The sequence below is a fragment of the Lytechinus variegatus genome, chromosome 3 (assembly GCF_018143015.1).
Source record: "Lytechinus variegatus isolate NC3 chromosome 3, Lvar_3.0, whole genome shotgun sequence".
Lineage (NCBI taxonomy): Eukaryota > Metazoa > Echinodermata > Echinoidea > Temnopleuroida > Toxopneustidae > Lytechinus > Lytechinus variegatus.
In genome coordinates this window covers 2,594,468-2,612,148 of record NC_054742.1, presented here as the reverse complement: position 1 = coordinate 2,612,148, position 17,681 = coordinate 2,594,468, and the positions used below count along the sequence as shown (strand labels likewise).

The 17,681-nt window shown below is 39.0% G+C and overlaps 1 protein-coding gene across 1 annotated transcript in view; it reads right to left on the bottom strand.

Moving 5' to 3' along the window:
• LOC121411944 (atrial natriuretic peptide receptor 1-like) overlaps positions 1-11,525 on the bottom strand; it is a 38,762-nt gene extending 27,237 nt beyond the window's left edge. Inside the window, exon 1 of the mRNA XM_041604856.1 lies at positions 10,654-11,525. Coding sequence (XP_041460790.1) covers positions 10,654-11,302 — 649 coding nt within the window. The 5' untranslated portion in view covers positions 11,303-11,525. The remainder of the gene's footprint in view (positions 1-10,653) is intronic.
• Positions 11,526-17,681: the final 6,156 nt, after the last annotated feature.

Sequence of the window (17,681 nt, the reverse complement as noted above, 5' to 3'; positions counted from 1 at the left end):
TAATTTATTAATTGATTTCATGCATAGGCGGCGGAGCAGAGGATTATCTTTTGTGTTGGGGGGCGCAACAATAGCCGCCCCCCCCCCAAACACAAAAGATACTCTTCTGCTCCGCCGCCAATGATTTCATGAAATACAAAGCAATGAGGAATTACAAAAAAAGCAGACCTCTTGCAAAACAGCATTTCCCTTCACGGGATATATCAAATAGTAAATCCAGATAAGAAAAAAACAACCACATGTACAATAACTCAGTTACAAACGAAAATAAATCTATGTATATCTGTAGCAAAAAGTTTATTCATTCTTTATCGTTTTGTTTCCGAAATATTTTTGTTCAGGTTAGCAGCGACATTTGTACAAGTATTTATTATCGCATATTAAAACACAAAAATAGCGTTTTCTCCCTCGTCCATGCACAATAGCATTTCTCTCGAATCTTTGATAAATGTACATTTCTAAAAAGAAAATTTACATGTAAAGCTTTTTTATATAAGTTCATTTCTTTTGTTCTTGCCGTTCATTGTTAAAGAGGGAGTATTCGGAAACACAAAAGAAAGAAGAGGACCTTAAATTTAAATAAAGATTTATCTTAGCATGCTCAGTCTTAAGAGGATTAAGGGCTGAGCATGATTTTGTGTGTGTCTGAATTTTCCATCCTTTTTCATTTTATTCGTGCGTTTTTTTTAATCTTAAAGTAATGTTTATCAATTCCACAGAAATACCATCAAATTTGATTGATAATGGAACGAACGTTAGGGTGATTTGTTTTGTCGTTCATTATTTGTAAGTACAATTTCTCCGGTTGCTCAAAACATTTAAGAATACGAAATCACACCTTACTAAAAAAATGACATTTTCAGGTAGGTGTTTCATAAAGCTGTTCGTAAAGTTACGAACGACTTAACGCATGACTGGAACATGTTCTTAGGTCATAAATCAATTACATAGAGATATCGCATAGTAAAGAAAGGATCACCAGTCGTGCGTAAAGTCATTCGTATCTTACGAACAGCTTTATGAAACACCCACCAGATTTAAGAACAGTAATACCTTGGTAACATTTGCTACGGCCGCTGTAGATTCTAAAATTTCTACGGCCAGTAGCAATTCTACGGTCGCCTCAGAATTTCCACGGCCACTTACTGTAGCGGTCACATATGTTACGGTCGCCGCACGGCGTATTTGTTAATTTACGGAGAAAAAATCTGCGGCTGACGTATGTCCTTGAAATCATGACGTACGGTCGCCCTGGGGCGACCCTGCGCTGGCCGTAGGTTTTTGACATATTCTACGGCAGACGCGAGGTGGCCGCAAGGCGCCCTCACGGCGGCTGCAGGGGGACTATACAGTGAGTATACCATGAATTGCATGTCACACTCATCATGATATTTTACATTAGACATTTCATTTCAGAAAGTTTTTAAAGTTTCACACCATGCCCATGCACGTATTCTGGGCGGGAGGGAGGGGGTGGTTTTTCTGGGTCCGGGGCCCCTGGGTAGGCAAAAAGGGGGCGCCAAAAAGAGGGAGGGAAGAAAGGGAAAGAAAAGGGAGATAAAAAAGGAGGGGGAAAGAAGAGAAAGAGGAAATGGAGAAAAGAAAGAGAGAAGGAAACAAGATATAGGGAAAAGGAGAAAAAGGGGAGTAATAAAAGTGCGGGGGCACCAAATTGATGTTCGACCTAAGAAGGGGGGGGGGACAAATTTGACCTTTGTGGTGATTCGCGCTCGCATCGAATGATTAGTTAGATGGACATCCTGTTAATGATTACCTAAATTCCTTAGAATGTCTAGTTCTGGAACGGAATATAAACGTAGTTCAGCTCGTGCTTGGCGCTCGCGTCAAATAATTTTAAAGTGCCCATCCTGTTCATGATTACCAATAATGCTTAGAATTTCCAAACTTTGGGTCATTTTGGAATATAAACAATTTTCAGCTCGCCTGACAGATAGATGAATACCCAGCCTGCTCATGCTTACAAAACTTCTCAGAATATTCTATTTTCTGGTCAATACACAAGCTATCAAAACTCGAGTTCGCATTATTTATTAATTTTGGACTTATGAAATAAATCTCCCTTAACCATGTTAACTTGTTTGTATGAATAAAATTAAGATGTTAATAAACGCGTTAGTCTTAAGTAAGAATTACACCCTAGGAACAACAACAAAAATCAGCATTTTATTCCCCATGATTTTTTTTATCACAAAACAAGTTTAATAACAATATAAAATAACAGTGTACAGTATGGATAAGTTTAAATTCCCCATGATGATAATAATAATACTAATAATAACAATAATAATGATAATAATAATAATAATAATGATAATAAGGTCATATTTTTCCCAAGTTAGCCGCTGGTGAAAGTGCAATATCTGTGCTTCCTGGTCACATTTGTTCTTTAAAAAAGTGGTATTATATCATATTCATGGATAGTTTGCTTTTTATTAAGTAATCATAACAAAAGTGGTCTGCAGTTGCCCTTTTTTCATGTGATTATGAAATAAGATAATTCAATATGCATTTAAGGCACCTGTTTGCCTGACGAGGAGGGGTCGTCATTTTTTTTCTCGAAAAGTACACATGCATATGGGCCAAAATTATAGGTCGGGCCCCCGAGGTGCAAAATTATAAATGCGCGCCTGGTGGCTCCCGAGCAGATAACACAAAAAGGAGAAGGGGAAAGGAGGGAAGAAAAACACGAGGGCAGCCGCACGGCCACCGTACGTTCGACGTACGGCCGCCGTAGACCGTTCTACGCCATGCCTACGGCTAGGCTATTTTCTACGTCGATCGTAGAAACGAAAAAAATGTTATAACTCCGCGTTAAAATTCTAGGGCCACCCCTACGGCCTGTAAAAAGTAGGAATCCGCCGTAGGTCGACCCTCCGGCCACCGCAGATTTTCTGCGGCCGCCGCAGAAATCTCTAGAATTCAGGTATCTACGGCCGCTGTAGAGCAAATGTGACCAAGGTATAACTGCAGCTGTGAAAAAGAAATTTTGATTTTGGGGTATCACTCGCTGCACCCTCTCTCAAAGTTTCAGAAATGGAGCGTCTTATCCAACAATGTCACTTTCAATTTACGTCACTGATTGAAAAAAAATGGTATCATATTATTTTGTATGAAGGATACGGGTTACATTTTGATTTCGGATTTTTCCCATTATTCTCAACTAAAGTCCCTTTCAGAATTGACCTACGACTATTCGCGACCTTTGGTCGCGCCACATGCTACAACAGGCATTAATCACTAATAAAGATAAATGCCAGTTGTGGTAATGATATCAAAATGAGTTCTTACAGAATCCAATGAAATGACCACCAAAGTGTCTGTTTGATGAAAGATATGTGCCAAAGGATTCTGGAAGAAACTGTGTAATTGCTGAGAAATTAGCAAATAGGCACATGATTCGGGTCGGGCCGACATTCAAAGCAATAATATTATACTGTCCCACGTGCGTTTATCTGTGTTGGTGATCTTCAGTGCTTGTGAACATTTTTTAGCGTACTTCAAGATTTCACAAAGTTTTATGTAATTGTACCAGATTTAGATCCTCGATGATATACTGACAATTAAGCCTGGATTTACAGACTTTCTCATGAAATCAGTGTTTACTGCAACTACTGGCATTTCTCTCTAATCTCATACGATCGCACAGAGGCTTTCACAGATGCAACAGCTGTCGTACAACAGAAGCAACCAGTAAACTCCGTGTACGAGTAAAGCCAGGCTGACACTTGCACGACTTTTGGCCACGATTTTGTCGTGGCAAGTCGTGTCATTTTGGGGGCACGAACTGGGAGGCTCCCGCAATGTTTACGACTTGTTCACGCATAGTTCGCGACGAGTTCACGCATAGTTTGCGCATAGTTTACACACTTCTACACACAATTCGGATGGTGTCGTGCTGAACTATTCGTGAACACGACGTGAGCTGTTCGTGAACTATTCGTGACAGTCGTGACTGGCACGCATCCTCCCGCATCGTCCCGACGAGTTCACGATGAGTTCACGAACAGTTTGCGCATAGTTCACGACCCGGTCGCTAAATTTTGTCGTGACCAAAATTTTGAACATTTCAAAATTCTCGCCCCGACATGGTACGCAGTCACGACGTGTCACGACGTGTTTACGCACACTTCACGCCAGTTCACGACTAGTTTGCGCACTGGCACGACTTGAGTGACACAAAATCGTGCAAGTGTCAACCCAGGCTGAGTCGCATATGCTCGTATTGTGCTCGAGTGGTCGTGCTATATGTGAGTGTTGCACGAGGGATCACGAGTGGTTTCATATCAGTCTCAATAGTTGCACGACTGATTGCATAGTCGCGAGAGTCGACGTAATGCCAGCCTGACACTTGCACGATTTTGTGTCACGCATTGACACGACTCAAATCTTATATTTTCTGCCCTCTCATTTATTTATTCTTAACTCCTATTTTTTAATACCGAGGAACGGTCGCATACGTGCGAATGCAACGGTGGTGTAATGTTGTAAGCCGTGTTGTGATCGGTCTTGCAACAGTCTTGTGGCATATATTATCGCACCCAGCGGCAAGAGTGGTCTCTATTGGTTTGAGTTTCCTTTTTGGGCAGGTTCAAAACTGTTAAAGAGTGGATAAAGGGGTTATCTTCTTACTTGGCTCTTTCCACTTCAGTTGACACCTCTCTTCTGATGTGTGGAGGGGCAATACCAATCAGTCGGTAAAGATCATCTACTCTTGTTGGTCACAGACAGCCATTAATTGATCCGCAAGAAGCACTCATGGCTTGATCAATCTTTGGAGCATGGGACGATCTACACCAGACCCCAAAATCTCTATAAATTCTTAAATTTGACGTGTATAGAAACAATTTTAAAGGAAAATCACTTTGAAATTATAAGTTAATGATGAAATAATCAAGTTGGAAATATTAAAGGAAGGATAATGTTGTGTCAAAATACCACTTTTATATTGTTTTGAGGGTGCATGAGCCCCAATGAACCATCGCAAGTACGCCAGTGACTGAGTATTCGAGACACTTCTACTATTCTACTGTTCTATCTATTAATATTACCACAAATTTTGAGAGATTATAATTATGTTAAAAACTCCAAAATAGGGCTTGGCGCATTATTCTCGAAATAAGTCCCTACACTCACACATCTATATTCCAAATTCACGAACTTTTAAATTGAGAAACCCCAAAAACACATGTATATAATGTTGTCTAAGATTTTTCACGATTTATCTCCGAAATATTTACAAAATAATCTCGTTCACAAAGAAAGTATTTATGCCCTAAGAAATGTTTGAAATCTTGTATTAAACCAAAGACTAATTATTGTAAGTGGATATTTTCTTATCGTGGATCGAAAATATATAATGAACTCCCACTTAATCTTCGCAGACCCAAAACACTCACTTTATTTAAAACTGACCTTGATAAATGGATAGAAACCTTTGATCTCTAAACTTTAGTTTGACCGGGGGTGGGGTCCTTAGGAATAGGGAATGTTTAGGACTGTTATGTAATTGTGTTTAATTATTGATCATTATTTTGTTTTTAATTGATAATATTTTAAATACATGGCATGTATGTAACATTATCATTATCGTATCATTATATACATATATATATGTTTATATCATATTATTTCTCATGTTACTTTTACTGGACCTCTAGGAAGAACAGAGTCATTATATCAATGGCTCTTAATAGAGTGATCCATCCGTATATTTTTATGTGCATGTTTATATATTTATATTTATCTTGTATCTTGTGCAATGTATTTTATTGTGATTTTTTATACGGTAAATAAAACCAAACCAAGGCTATATGATTTTCAATCTCACCTTTTGCGGATGAAAGGGTGTTTGCCAATGCGTGTATGGTGCTTTCAAAGTTCTGAATGAGAATTTCTTGGTATGTAATTCCAATGACATCAAAGTATTTTTTAACAGCTGAAACATGAACCCTCTGGTACCGTGTTCCTAACCATAACCATGCCACTGTTCTCCACTTGAACTGATTAGCTAGTGACTGAACAGCAAGCCCGTATCCATCGCCAAGGAACATTGTAGATCTGGTTAACGTCCTGAAGAATCGCTTCTCCGACACTGATACTGAAGTGGCCAGACCTGACATTACAGGTATGGCCCATACTGCACTTAGTTCTGCAACACACTGCAACGCTACAAGAGGGTCCAAGAAATGCTGAAAATCGGCCGCCAGTGAAATTGTAGAAAGCATCGGCTGCGATCGCTCCGGCTATTCGAGCGGAGTGACATGGGGTTGTGTGAGGGTAGGTTTTTATCGAAAAATTGCTATATTCGTGATCATCGACACGGCGATTGATCTCTTCGATAGCGAATTCAACCGCAGGTCCAATGTTGGAGGCACTCATTTGAGAAATGACGCCATAAATTGCACGGACATTAACTTCAATCGTTAGAACAAATTTAAGGAGATATGTATTGGCAAAAACTATATAAATAAAGAGCAGGTCCATTTTCTTAATGTTTTGGTAGTACTGATTTCAACTCTTTCAAGGAATCATAGAAATATAATGTACAAATATATCCGAATAAGTTTCTAAATCATGCATGTTCGACCCTTCCATGAGCTACAGAAAGAACAGCAATTATATGCCAAACGACCCTATGTGATTGAATCATGACTCCACTATTCCATACTCTAAAGACAAGTTTCAGAATACAAGACAACAGCAAAAATATCTTGTTTATGTATATAGTAATGTATAGTTCGAAAGTGATTAATGATATGACAAAGCATTCTCCTTGGAGAGCGAGTGTCAACGAATAAATGTATTTGTCCAGACTATACGATCAACCATTGCACCATGTATACGGTCAAGAAAAAGAAGTCCACGGGGATTTAAAATCGCGATTTTCTAGTACTCTAAAGCCCCTTTCACAATTGACGTACGACCTGTTTACGACCGCCTGCAACAGTTTTTTTCTTGTTGTTGCACGATCGATCTCTTGGTGTCTTGCGAACTCTCGCAGTCGTTGCAGACGAATGCACGAATTTGAGGTGGTCGGTGGTGGTCGTGATTGGTCGCATCTGAATTTGAACATGTTCGAAATCCAAACGCGATCAAATACGATTGATTTACTCGCATCAGGTCGTACCATCGGTGGGGAGATCATCGTGTGAGCGTTGTTCAACGTTGTACGACTTGGTGCGAGAGGTGGCACAATTACGTATAGTCGCATAGTCAACTGGAGGTCGTACAACACTTGCACATGTGCTAGAGACCTACAGAGACCAGTCTTGCGACTGGGTGCGATAATATAGGACTGTTGCAAGACCGATAGAAATTACGGCTTACAACATTCCACTACCGTTGCTTTCGTATGTATGCGACCGTTCAGCCCCTTTCACAATTGACTTCCGACCAGTTTACGACCGGCTGCAACAGTGTTTTTCTTGTTCTTGCACGATTAATCTCTAGATGTCTTGCGAGCACTCGCAGTCGTTGGACGGTCGCACAAACTCGAGGTGGTCGTGACTGTCACATCTGAACTTTGAACATGTTCAAAATCCGAACGCGATCAAATACGATCGATTCACTCGCATCAGGTCGTATCCGTGGTCTTACCATCGGTCGTGCGATCATCGTGCGAGTGTTGTGCAACGTTGCACGACTTGGTGCGAGAGGTGGCACAACTAAGTTTACTCGACTGGAGGTCCTACATCACTTGCACATGAGCTAGCGATCTACATGTACAGAGACCTGTCTTGTGACTGGGTGCGATAATATATGGGCCATAAGACTGATGCAAGACCGATCGCAACGGCTTACAACATTGCACTACCGTTTCATTCGCATCTATGCTACCGTTCCCCTCGCAATCCCTCGTGCAAAACTCGCATGTGATCGCACGAGCACAATAGGATCATAAGCGACTTACTCGTGTAACGGGTTTTACTAGTTGTTTTTGTTGTACGACAGCTGTTGCAACTGTGAAAGTCTTTGTGCGATCTTATGAGATGACTGGCGATTGATGCCTGTTGCAGCCTGTCGCACGACCAAAAGGTCGCAAATGGTCGTACGTCAATTGTGAAAGGGGCTTAAAGTAGTCAGAAAATTGCTTTATGGAATTAGAGCTTGTCAATTTCCACCTAAAGGGAATTTGTAAAGAAGTGAAAGTCCCATCACTTTTTCGTAAGAAGCAACGGAGTTCTAGCTGTTAATGGAAGTGTATTACTCGGAATACGAATCATGATATACTCTGATTCCATGAACCTTTATAAGTAGCTTATTGGCTAGATGCGTTTTAGACAACCCAAAGTCATCACCTTCCCAGAAATCTGGAGCAGATCCATGATTTTTTTTTTATAATTTCCTATAAATCAATGATGTATCTCATTAATGATTTTTAAACGTAACGAAATAAAGTGCCGTATAATTTTGCCCCTATTATCAAAGGTAAAATATTAATGCAGTTATTACACTAGAAATCCTGAAAATTAGTACGTTGAAGAATGTAAAAATACAGCATTCTCCGTTTCTTTTAAATTCAAATATTCTCTCCCCGTAACATCAAACAGATTTTATTTTCAAACCCCTTTAAATCGAAGCTGAAAAACTTTCTTTTCAACCATTCAACATCTTTATTTAATTTATCCTATCATATTTCCTTATTATTATGTTGATTTTTATCAGTACAAGTCTTGAATATTCTACTGTCCATAGGGACTGCCTCGACAGAACCTTTGCTTTGTTCTTTTGCAGCTTCCCATTTCACGTTCATTTTTATGCATGTACTTAATAGCATGTACAATCCTACAGCTTTTTTTTCTTACTTGCGTCTTCCTACGTACCTTTTTTTTTCTTTTTGTGTTTTTTTTTTATTTGTTCGTATATGCTCTATGTATTTTAATGGACTTGAATAAATCAATAAATGAAAAGAATGAGATGTTTTTAGAATTGGGTTAGGGTACATGACACTGTTGACGAAAACAGGTACCTCGAGTTCTGTGTTGGTGAATAGACTAAAACGGGTACCTCGAGTTCTGTGTTAGTGAATAGACTAAAACGGGTACCACGATTTCTGTGTGAGTGAATAGACTAAAACGGGTACCTCGAGTTCTGTGTTGGTGAATAGACTAAAACGGGTACCTCGAGTTCTGTGTGAGTGAATAGACTAAAACGGGTACCTCGAGTTTTGTGTGAGTGAATAGACTATTATACCTCGAGTTCTGTGAGAGTGAATAGACTAAAACGGGTACCTCGAGTTTTGTGTGAGTGAATAGACTATTATACCTCGAGTGCTGTGTGAGTGAATAGACTAAAACGGGTACCTCGACTTTTGTGTGAGTGAATGGACTAAAACGGGTACCACGATTTCTGTGTGAGTGAATAGACTAAAACGGGTACCTCGAGTTCTGTGTGAGTGAATAGACTAAAACGGGTACCTCGAGTTCTGTGTGAGTGAAGAGACTTAAACGGGTACCTCGAGTTTTGTGTGAGAGAATAGACTATTATACCTCGAGTTCTGTGTGAGTGAATAGACTAAAACGGGTACCTCGACTTTTGTGTGAGTGAATAGACTAAAACGGGTACCTCGAGTTCTGTGTGAGTGAATAGTCTAAAACGGGTACCTCGAGTTATGTGTGAGTGAATAGACTAAAACGGGTACCTCGAGTTCTGTGTGAGTGAATAGACTAAAACGGGTACCTCGAGTTTTGTGTGAGTGAATAGACTAAAACGGGTACCTCGAGTTTTGTGTGAGTGAATAGACTAAAACGGGTACCTCGAGTTCTGTGTGAGTGAATAGACTAAAACGGGTACCTCAAGCTTTATGTGAGTGAAAAGACTAAAACGGGTACCACGAGTTCTATGTGAGTGAATAGACTAAAACGGGTTCTATGTGAGTGAATAGACTAAAGCGGGTAGTTCTGTGTGAATGAATAGACGAAAACGGGCACCTCGATTTCAAGTGTTAGTGAATAGACTGAAATCTTACAAAACGAGGGAAACTTTATAAGTTGACATTCAGATATTTCCTGTAAAAGATCATTAACTATCACAATAAAAATGAGGGGCACGAATGTGAATCCCCGTTGCACCTCTGTTTTCTTCCTACGATTATTTCAAGATTTTTATAGCCCCCTCCACCCCCGCCTCTATCTCTCTCCATCTCTCTCTATTCCAATTTTAATCGTTTGATTTTAAGATGTTCTTTACCTAGTTCTTTTTTGTTATTGCAAAACATTTAGAAAGCCTTGCTTGCCGCTTGTTTGATAAAAAAATAAATCGATAGATCGCCGCAACTTTAAAGCAGATAAATAATGTCTACATCTTGAATATGATAACTGTTTTGTTCAGTTTATTGATTAGCATTTTTCTCAATGTAATGAAGCTTTATATTCCATCGATTTATGCCTACGCGGATCAGACCATGAGGAGTTATCGTTAAAAAAAATAATTCAACCACGTGGAACTAGTTGTAACGAATTTTTTTAACTCGGTATCAACCTCAATGTCATGAATAGGGCCACATCAAAGTCCTTTATTTCAGGCAGTTTTCGCGAACAAGGTTTGACAGTACTGTAGAGAAGAAAATGATATAAATATTCGACAAATTCGTTCAATATTAATTTTGAAAGTTGAATAGACATGTTGACCTACCTCTCGCGGATGAAATAGTATCTTCCAATGCTAGTTCTGTGCTTGCATAGTCCAATGTAAGGATTTCTTTATATGTTACGCCTATTTCATCGAAACGACGTTTACCAGCTGAAACGTGAACCACCTGATATCCTCTTCCTATCCATAACCATGCCGCTGTTCCCCAATTGAATTGATTGACCAAAGTCTCAACAGCATAGCCGTATCCTGCAGCTAATATAAGAGTGGATCTCGTCAATGTTTTGTAAAATCGCTTCTCCGATGTTTCTAAGGATGTAGTTAGTCCAGAGAGTACTGGGACGCCCCATATTGCACTCAATTCAGCAACACCTCTCATTAGACCGCTACAAGAGGGTCCAAGAAACGCTGCCACTCGACCATCGCCGTTGTAGTACTGTTCCGCGGCAATGGCGCTGGCTGTCAAACTCACAAAGCAACGACTGACGTGAGGATGAACAGTTATTGAAAAGTTATTGTATCCGTGATCATCGACACGACGATTGATCTCTTCGATGGCGAGTTCTACTGCAGGAGCGATGTTTGAGGCACTCATTTGAGGAATGACACCATAAAGAGCATGTACGTCGAGATTGATAGCTTGTCCCAAAGATAAAAGACCAGTGGCGCATAAAATTACAAACAGAATCATTTTTTGTTATTGTTTTTATGTCAATAGCTTTCGAAAATAGTATCAAGCCATCAATGAAAATTAAATTTGACCAACAATTTCTTTATTAATTGATTTCTCCCCTCTCATAATTATGACAAAATGTAGCTAAATGTGATGATCTGATGAGTTTTTAGTTATCTTGGTACGACCATCGCGATTTCGTCTACCGTTCAGGATTGTACTGGCGGACATGTACACCCAACGATGTCACTCATCAAGCAATCGAGTGATCACTTCCAACAATACGAGACTTAAACGTACAATAGTGAAGAGAATCCTGTTGTGCAAGTTTCAAGCTTGAATCGCGCGTCCTCGGAGATCTCTATTCTTTTCACACTTATTAACGCAGAAGTAGCTAATATGATTCGTATACTGTCTTGAATGAAAACATTCCTCATTCGTGCATTCATCAGGTGTTTGAGATCATACAAAGATCTTTAACCGAAAACATTTCTTAAGAGTTAGATGGCTACCTCGTTCATGTTTACAAACAATCTTTCACTCAACCTTTATACAAAAACAGAATAACAAGACTAAGACTTTATCAAAAATTGAAGTTTTCTGATTATGCATTTCAGCATAATTAGTTTAAATTAGTTTTATTATCAATATTTGTTGTTACTTCTCATTTGCTGTAACTAATCTTCCTCGTATGTGCATATAAGAGAGAGGGGAGGGGGAGATGCAAGGTGATTGGACTGGGTGTAGATGGAAATACCTCTGGTTTATTTTATATGTGTTACAGTCATCTCTATGACTTTATTCTAAGCTCTGGGCTTCTAGGAACTGAATTATAATTTTTTTTTTCAGCTACGTCAAGTCGCCTTGCATCTCTCGTTATTTCATATTTTTATTTTCACCTAACGGTTTGTATCATTTTATTGTGCCAGACCTTATTTCAAAATAAATGAGAATCGAGAACAAAAGGCTTACAGCGTGTCCCACAAAAGTGCTAATAGCAATCTAAATGAGTATAAAGTAAAAATTACCAGATCATATTGTATATGATGATGTAATGGCAAAGGAGCATTTATTTTATCGAATTCGTTTGAAGCCACAGTCACGCAGTCAATTACGCTGAGTTACGTCTGCCGCCGATAGATACGGATTAGTGGGCGCGACATGGACGCAGCTATACGCAGTCTCGTAAGTATAGACGTATATATTCTTAACTGATCCGTAGTGGGACTCAGACTTACGGCGCCAAGCCTGCGAAATTTTGAAATATCCAAAATTTCGCAGGGAGTCGTCGAGGTTGCTGACGAACGCAAGTAATCGAAAATAAATGCAACTATTCGTAAATGTACGAACTAATCCGTAGCTTGGACGCAGATCATCCGTGATTTTTTTTTCACATCGCCTCCATTTGCGTCCACCGTCCGTGTTCGCACTTACCCGCAAGTACTCGTATCCAAACACATCCGTTTGAAATTGAATTAAAAATAAATTGAATTGTTTACGGACAAGTACGGATTATGCGGACAATCGCGTTCGTTTACAGAAGGAAGCCCTCAACTACCCGTTCTGCTTTCGCTTAGCCCTACCACCTTGCTTCTTGGGGAAATATTCAAGTTCAAATGGTCAAAGGTCAAAGGTCATTTAGGGCAATGAACTTAGACCATGTTGGAGGAATCAACATCGAAATCTTAACCTGAGTTTAAGTTTTTGAAATGTCATCATAACTTAGAAAATATATGGACCTAGTTCATTAAACTTAGACATAAGGTTAATCAAGTATCACTGAACATCCTGTGTGAGTTTTATGTCACATGATCAAGGTCAAAGGTCATTTAGGGTCAATGAACTTTGGCCGAATGGGGGTATCTGTTGAATTCCCATCATAACTTTGAAAGTTTATGGATCTGATTCATGAAACATTGACATAATAGTAATAAAGCATCGCTGAACATTTTGTGCGCATTTCAGGTCACATGACCAAGGTCAAAGGTCAATGAACTTTGGCCGAATTGGGTGTAACTGTTGAATTACCATCATAACTTTGAAAGTTTTTGGATCTGATTCATGAATCTTGGACATAAGAGTAATCAAGTATCACTGAACACCCTGTTCGAGTTTCAAGTCACATGATCAAGGTCAAAGGTCATGTAAGGCCAATGAACTTTGGCCATGTTGGTTTTTTTTGTTGAATAACCATCATATCTCTGTAAGTTTATTGGTCTAGTTCATAAAAAGTGGACATAAGAGTAACCATGAATCACTGAACATCTTGTGCGAGTAAGAGTTATTTTCAAAGTCAGCACTGCTGCAATATTAAACCGCGTGATGCAGGTGAGACGGCCAGAGGCATTCCACTTGTTGAACAATAAAAGGAAAACAATGAATTAAAGAAAAATCAAGATAATGACTTCGGAAAAGGGTAAACCAACATGCAGTGGACGTAACTGATTTGCAAAGGCCAGAGACCTATCGAGGTCAACCCACTTAAGTTCTGCGCATTAGGAGTTGATGGAGAGTTGACATGATTTACATTTATGTTTAAAATAATAATAATAATAAACTGGAGGGACTACTTAGTCAATAACTATCATCATAACATAGATGGGCACGTTTCAATTTCTGTTGTCCAAATCGTTCCAGATGACGTCCTTTGTGTCTAATAACTGTTCTATGAAAAGTATATATACATATTTCAGAGATAAAAGTTATGAGTATTTCTTGTTGAATATATGTTTGTATTATTATTAGAAGGTCATATGTTAAAAGTATCTATATAATAGGGTCCCTTTTGATTAAGAACCCCCCCCAAAAAAAAAAAAGTCAGAAAATAGCGATGTATAAATCATAAAACTTTAAATTGCAAGCTTCCGAAACAGTAAGCCTAAATTGGAAATGTTGAATTATTCTTTTTATCCGTTTTGACAATATAAATGATTTATCTAAAAATAAGGTCATGTGCAGGAAAATTAACTTTTTTCTAGACGCAACGGTGGACGCAGAATACTGTTAAACTGCGCCCTTACGCCCAAAGTTCATCCAGTTTGGTAAAAATGAATTATGACTTACGGATGTAAAACTATAAACAATATAATGTAATCCTAATATTATACCCTTATATACACTTACATTTTCTGTGGGACACGCTATACATTGATTCAAGGTTCCCAAGAGCTATCCTTTTTTGAAAAGTTTGTGAGGAGTATGAAAAAAAAAATGCTTTAAGCTTAGAACATTTACCCCTACACGGGTTAGTAGTTAGGGCAAACCCGGTCCGATTGACGGACAGATATAAACTGATCGTCAACCTTACAAATTTTTGTTTTCCTTTCGTCGGATGTACATGAGTTTTGATCATTGGTCATCGGTTTCGTCGGTCAAACGTATAGGTAAGGAAAGGAAAGTGAGAGATTTTTGAAAAGTGGATCTCTGAACAAATAAAAGAAACCGATAGGTGGCAGCAGATGGTGAACAGGAAAAATTAATGATGAGGTCCGTTTCATCAATGTTGGTGAATAAAAAGCAGATGTCGTGTAAACATGAGTTACAATCCCAAATAACTGTGACTATATAAGATTAAACTGCAATCTCGGAACACTAGATTTCGATGATTTTATATGAAAGTGACCCTGAAGTGTTAACATCGGATATGACTTTGCTTTCAGAAAAGACTTGTGCTTTTAATTCTCTGTCATGATGTTGAAATTGAAAGGGTGTATTAATAAAACTTAATCGCAGCCAAAGGCTGAATTGCGGATTTTTTTACAAGGAAAACTACATAATATATACAATATCAATAATCATAAAAAATTAACATGTGAAAGTAATAAAATCAATATTATATGATGAAATTTGAAAAAAAGAGAGTAGAATATAAAAAGGAATAACATGAATCTCGTATATTTGTAACCACAATATGATTCTATTGGGGATAAAGTATTATGTGCTTAAATAAGTAAAATCTAAAAAAAAAAACTGAAATAATTTTTTTTTTGGTGTATTTTGTTAAGGAATTGAAGATTATGTAACTGTGCCGGGATGTAAATTGAACATTTTTATTTGATGTTGAATGCATTTTATTTAAATGTATGTAAAGGATTATGCAATTCGGCTTTTCAGCCGCTATAGATATCCTTGTTGCAATAAGCCGTTTTAAATAACTAAATAATAAGGAAAAGAAAACTGGAAAGGATGTCAATAAGATTAGATGAACTACCTAATGGGATTTTTATGAGATAGGCGTATACATGTAAATTAGTCAGGTGTACCTGGCTTAAACGGAAATAACAAAAGACATAAAACTAACGATTTACTAAATAGTTATCGGCTATAAAATATGGAATTAGTATGAATATTTTATTATACTAAGATGGGATAAAACAACTATGCCCATTGAAAACGAGCAATAATAGATGTGATAAAAGTAAAATTCATATTTGTGCCTTTATGGGTGTATGTTTATATATATATATATATATATATATAAAATATGTTTATTCGATTATCGAATAAATTCTATTGGGAGAGAATACAAGTTTTAGTATGTAAACAAATATTGACTATGAACCAGTTCACTGCCCTTCAGAAGGAGGTCAAGTTCACGTGTACTTCTGTTGGGGGAAGTCGGTCAAAACGCGCACCCGGAAGGATTGTATCACATTAAAGCGTGCGCGGTAATTTTACACATCCGAAATGCGCTAATGCGCGATCAGCGCGGATGAAATCGAGTCATTCACTTTTTAATTTCCGTCCGGGAAAGACATTTTTTATGATCACGGTGGTACTACGGTACCTTTTACTCGGATTTATTCGGAAACACGATCCCCATGGCCATGCACGGAGATATCTCAGATAGAACTATTTACGGTACTTTATCGCGATCTGGATCTATACACGGAAAACTAAATCCAACCCTAGCCGGACTCTATACCATCGGAACATATTCCACTGGCACTGATACTGTGTACATCTGAAAACTGTTAGTGTTAAGATGGTTAAATTTAGGGTAGGCCTAGATTCTAGGCCTATACGGTACTCTTCGCTTCGGCCTAGTCCTTTAATTCGGACAGATCTACGGAACCAATTTACTTATATAGGCTACCTCGGCCGGCCTCGGAGACATCTCACACGTGAATTCACTAAAACTCAATTTTAGTCGCATGTACTGTAGGCCAGCTACACTGCAGATTGATAAGCTAACTCTTCGACCACATTACGGTACGGTACTGGCTCCTCAATTTCGACGGTCGACTCTAAAGTATGATTATCGCGGCAGACATCAAAACTTGACTGGTTCAATGAAATAATCAATGCCTCAAGATGGGAAAACATAAAGGATCAACCAGCAGAGGAGGCAGGGCCAGGGGGAAAGGAGCCAAAGGTTCAAGGAGACGCCCACGTCCACGGAGTCTATGCGGTCAGAGTACCGGTACGGGTACCGGTACGACTACGAGCAACGAGAGCCACAACGGAGAGCCCGGCAAGCCAGCAGCCGACCAGACCGGGGGTGATCGAGCCTTCGCTAGGCGATGGACCAGAGATAGAGCTCTCAACAAGCAACCACCTCCCACCCACGTTAACCCACGACGAGCCACCAGTCATCCGGTGAGTTAACCAGCCTTGGGCCTGTAATCCAGGCCTCTGGCTCTGGTGAACTTGTGTCACTCATTCTCATTAGTAGGCCTATTGTGCCTAAAACTAGTAGAAATAGAATGAGGGTTAACTTCGACGGAAACTCAGGGGGTGAATTGTCTTGGGAATACAGCTGACAATATAACGCTAGGCCTAGATTAACATTTCGCTCATTTTGCAGTGATAATTCAACCAGGGCTTGCCTTTAGTCCCAGACCCAGGGAAAATGCAAGTGCTAGCGATTAGGGCCTATTTTAATGTCACGCCATAGCACATGTAGATGTGGACCTAGCCTGCAGTTAATTTTAATCACTTGGCTGTGGATCAAGGTCTAGGGGTCTAAATTTTGAAATTGCTACCAATTCAGATAAATTCATACAGAATGGATTGATACATAGGCCTATTAATTGGGTACAAACGTCGTTTAAACTGAAGAAATTAGTGGTATTACCACTGCCGCATAGGTGAAAATATAAATAAATATCGAGCCCGGGCCTAACGTTAGCCTGGCCTGGACCTGGTCTTACTCAGGACTACAACGTAGTGCCCGGCTTGGCCAATAACACTGAATCATTGTAATTCCGAAGCCGGTTGTTTAGATTTTTGGGGTAGTCTAGACTCTACGTCAGAAGTAGGCTAGATTAGATCTGGATAAATTAAAGATCTAATAATGCCTAAATTATATTAAATTTTCATAATTTTGGCCAGATTTGATACGTATAGGGTTAGAATATCTATCTAGGACCAGAATTAGGCCTAATTCTAAGACGCC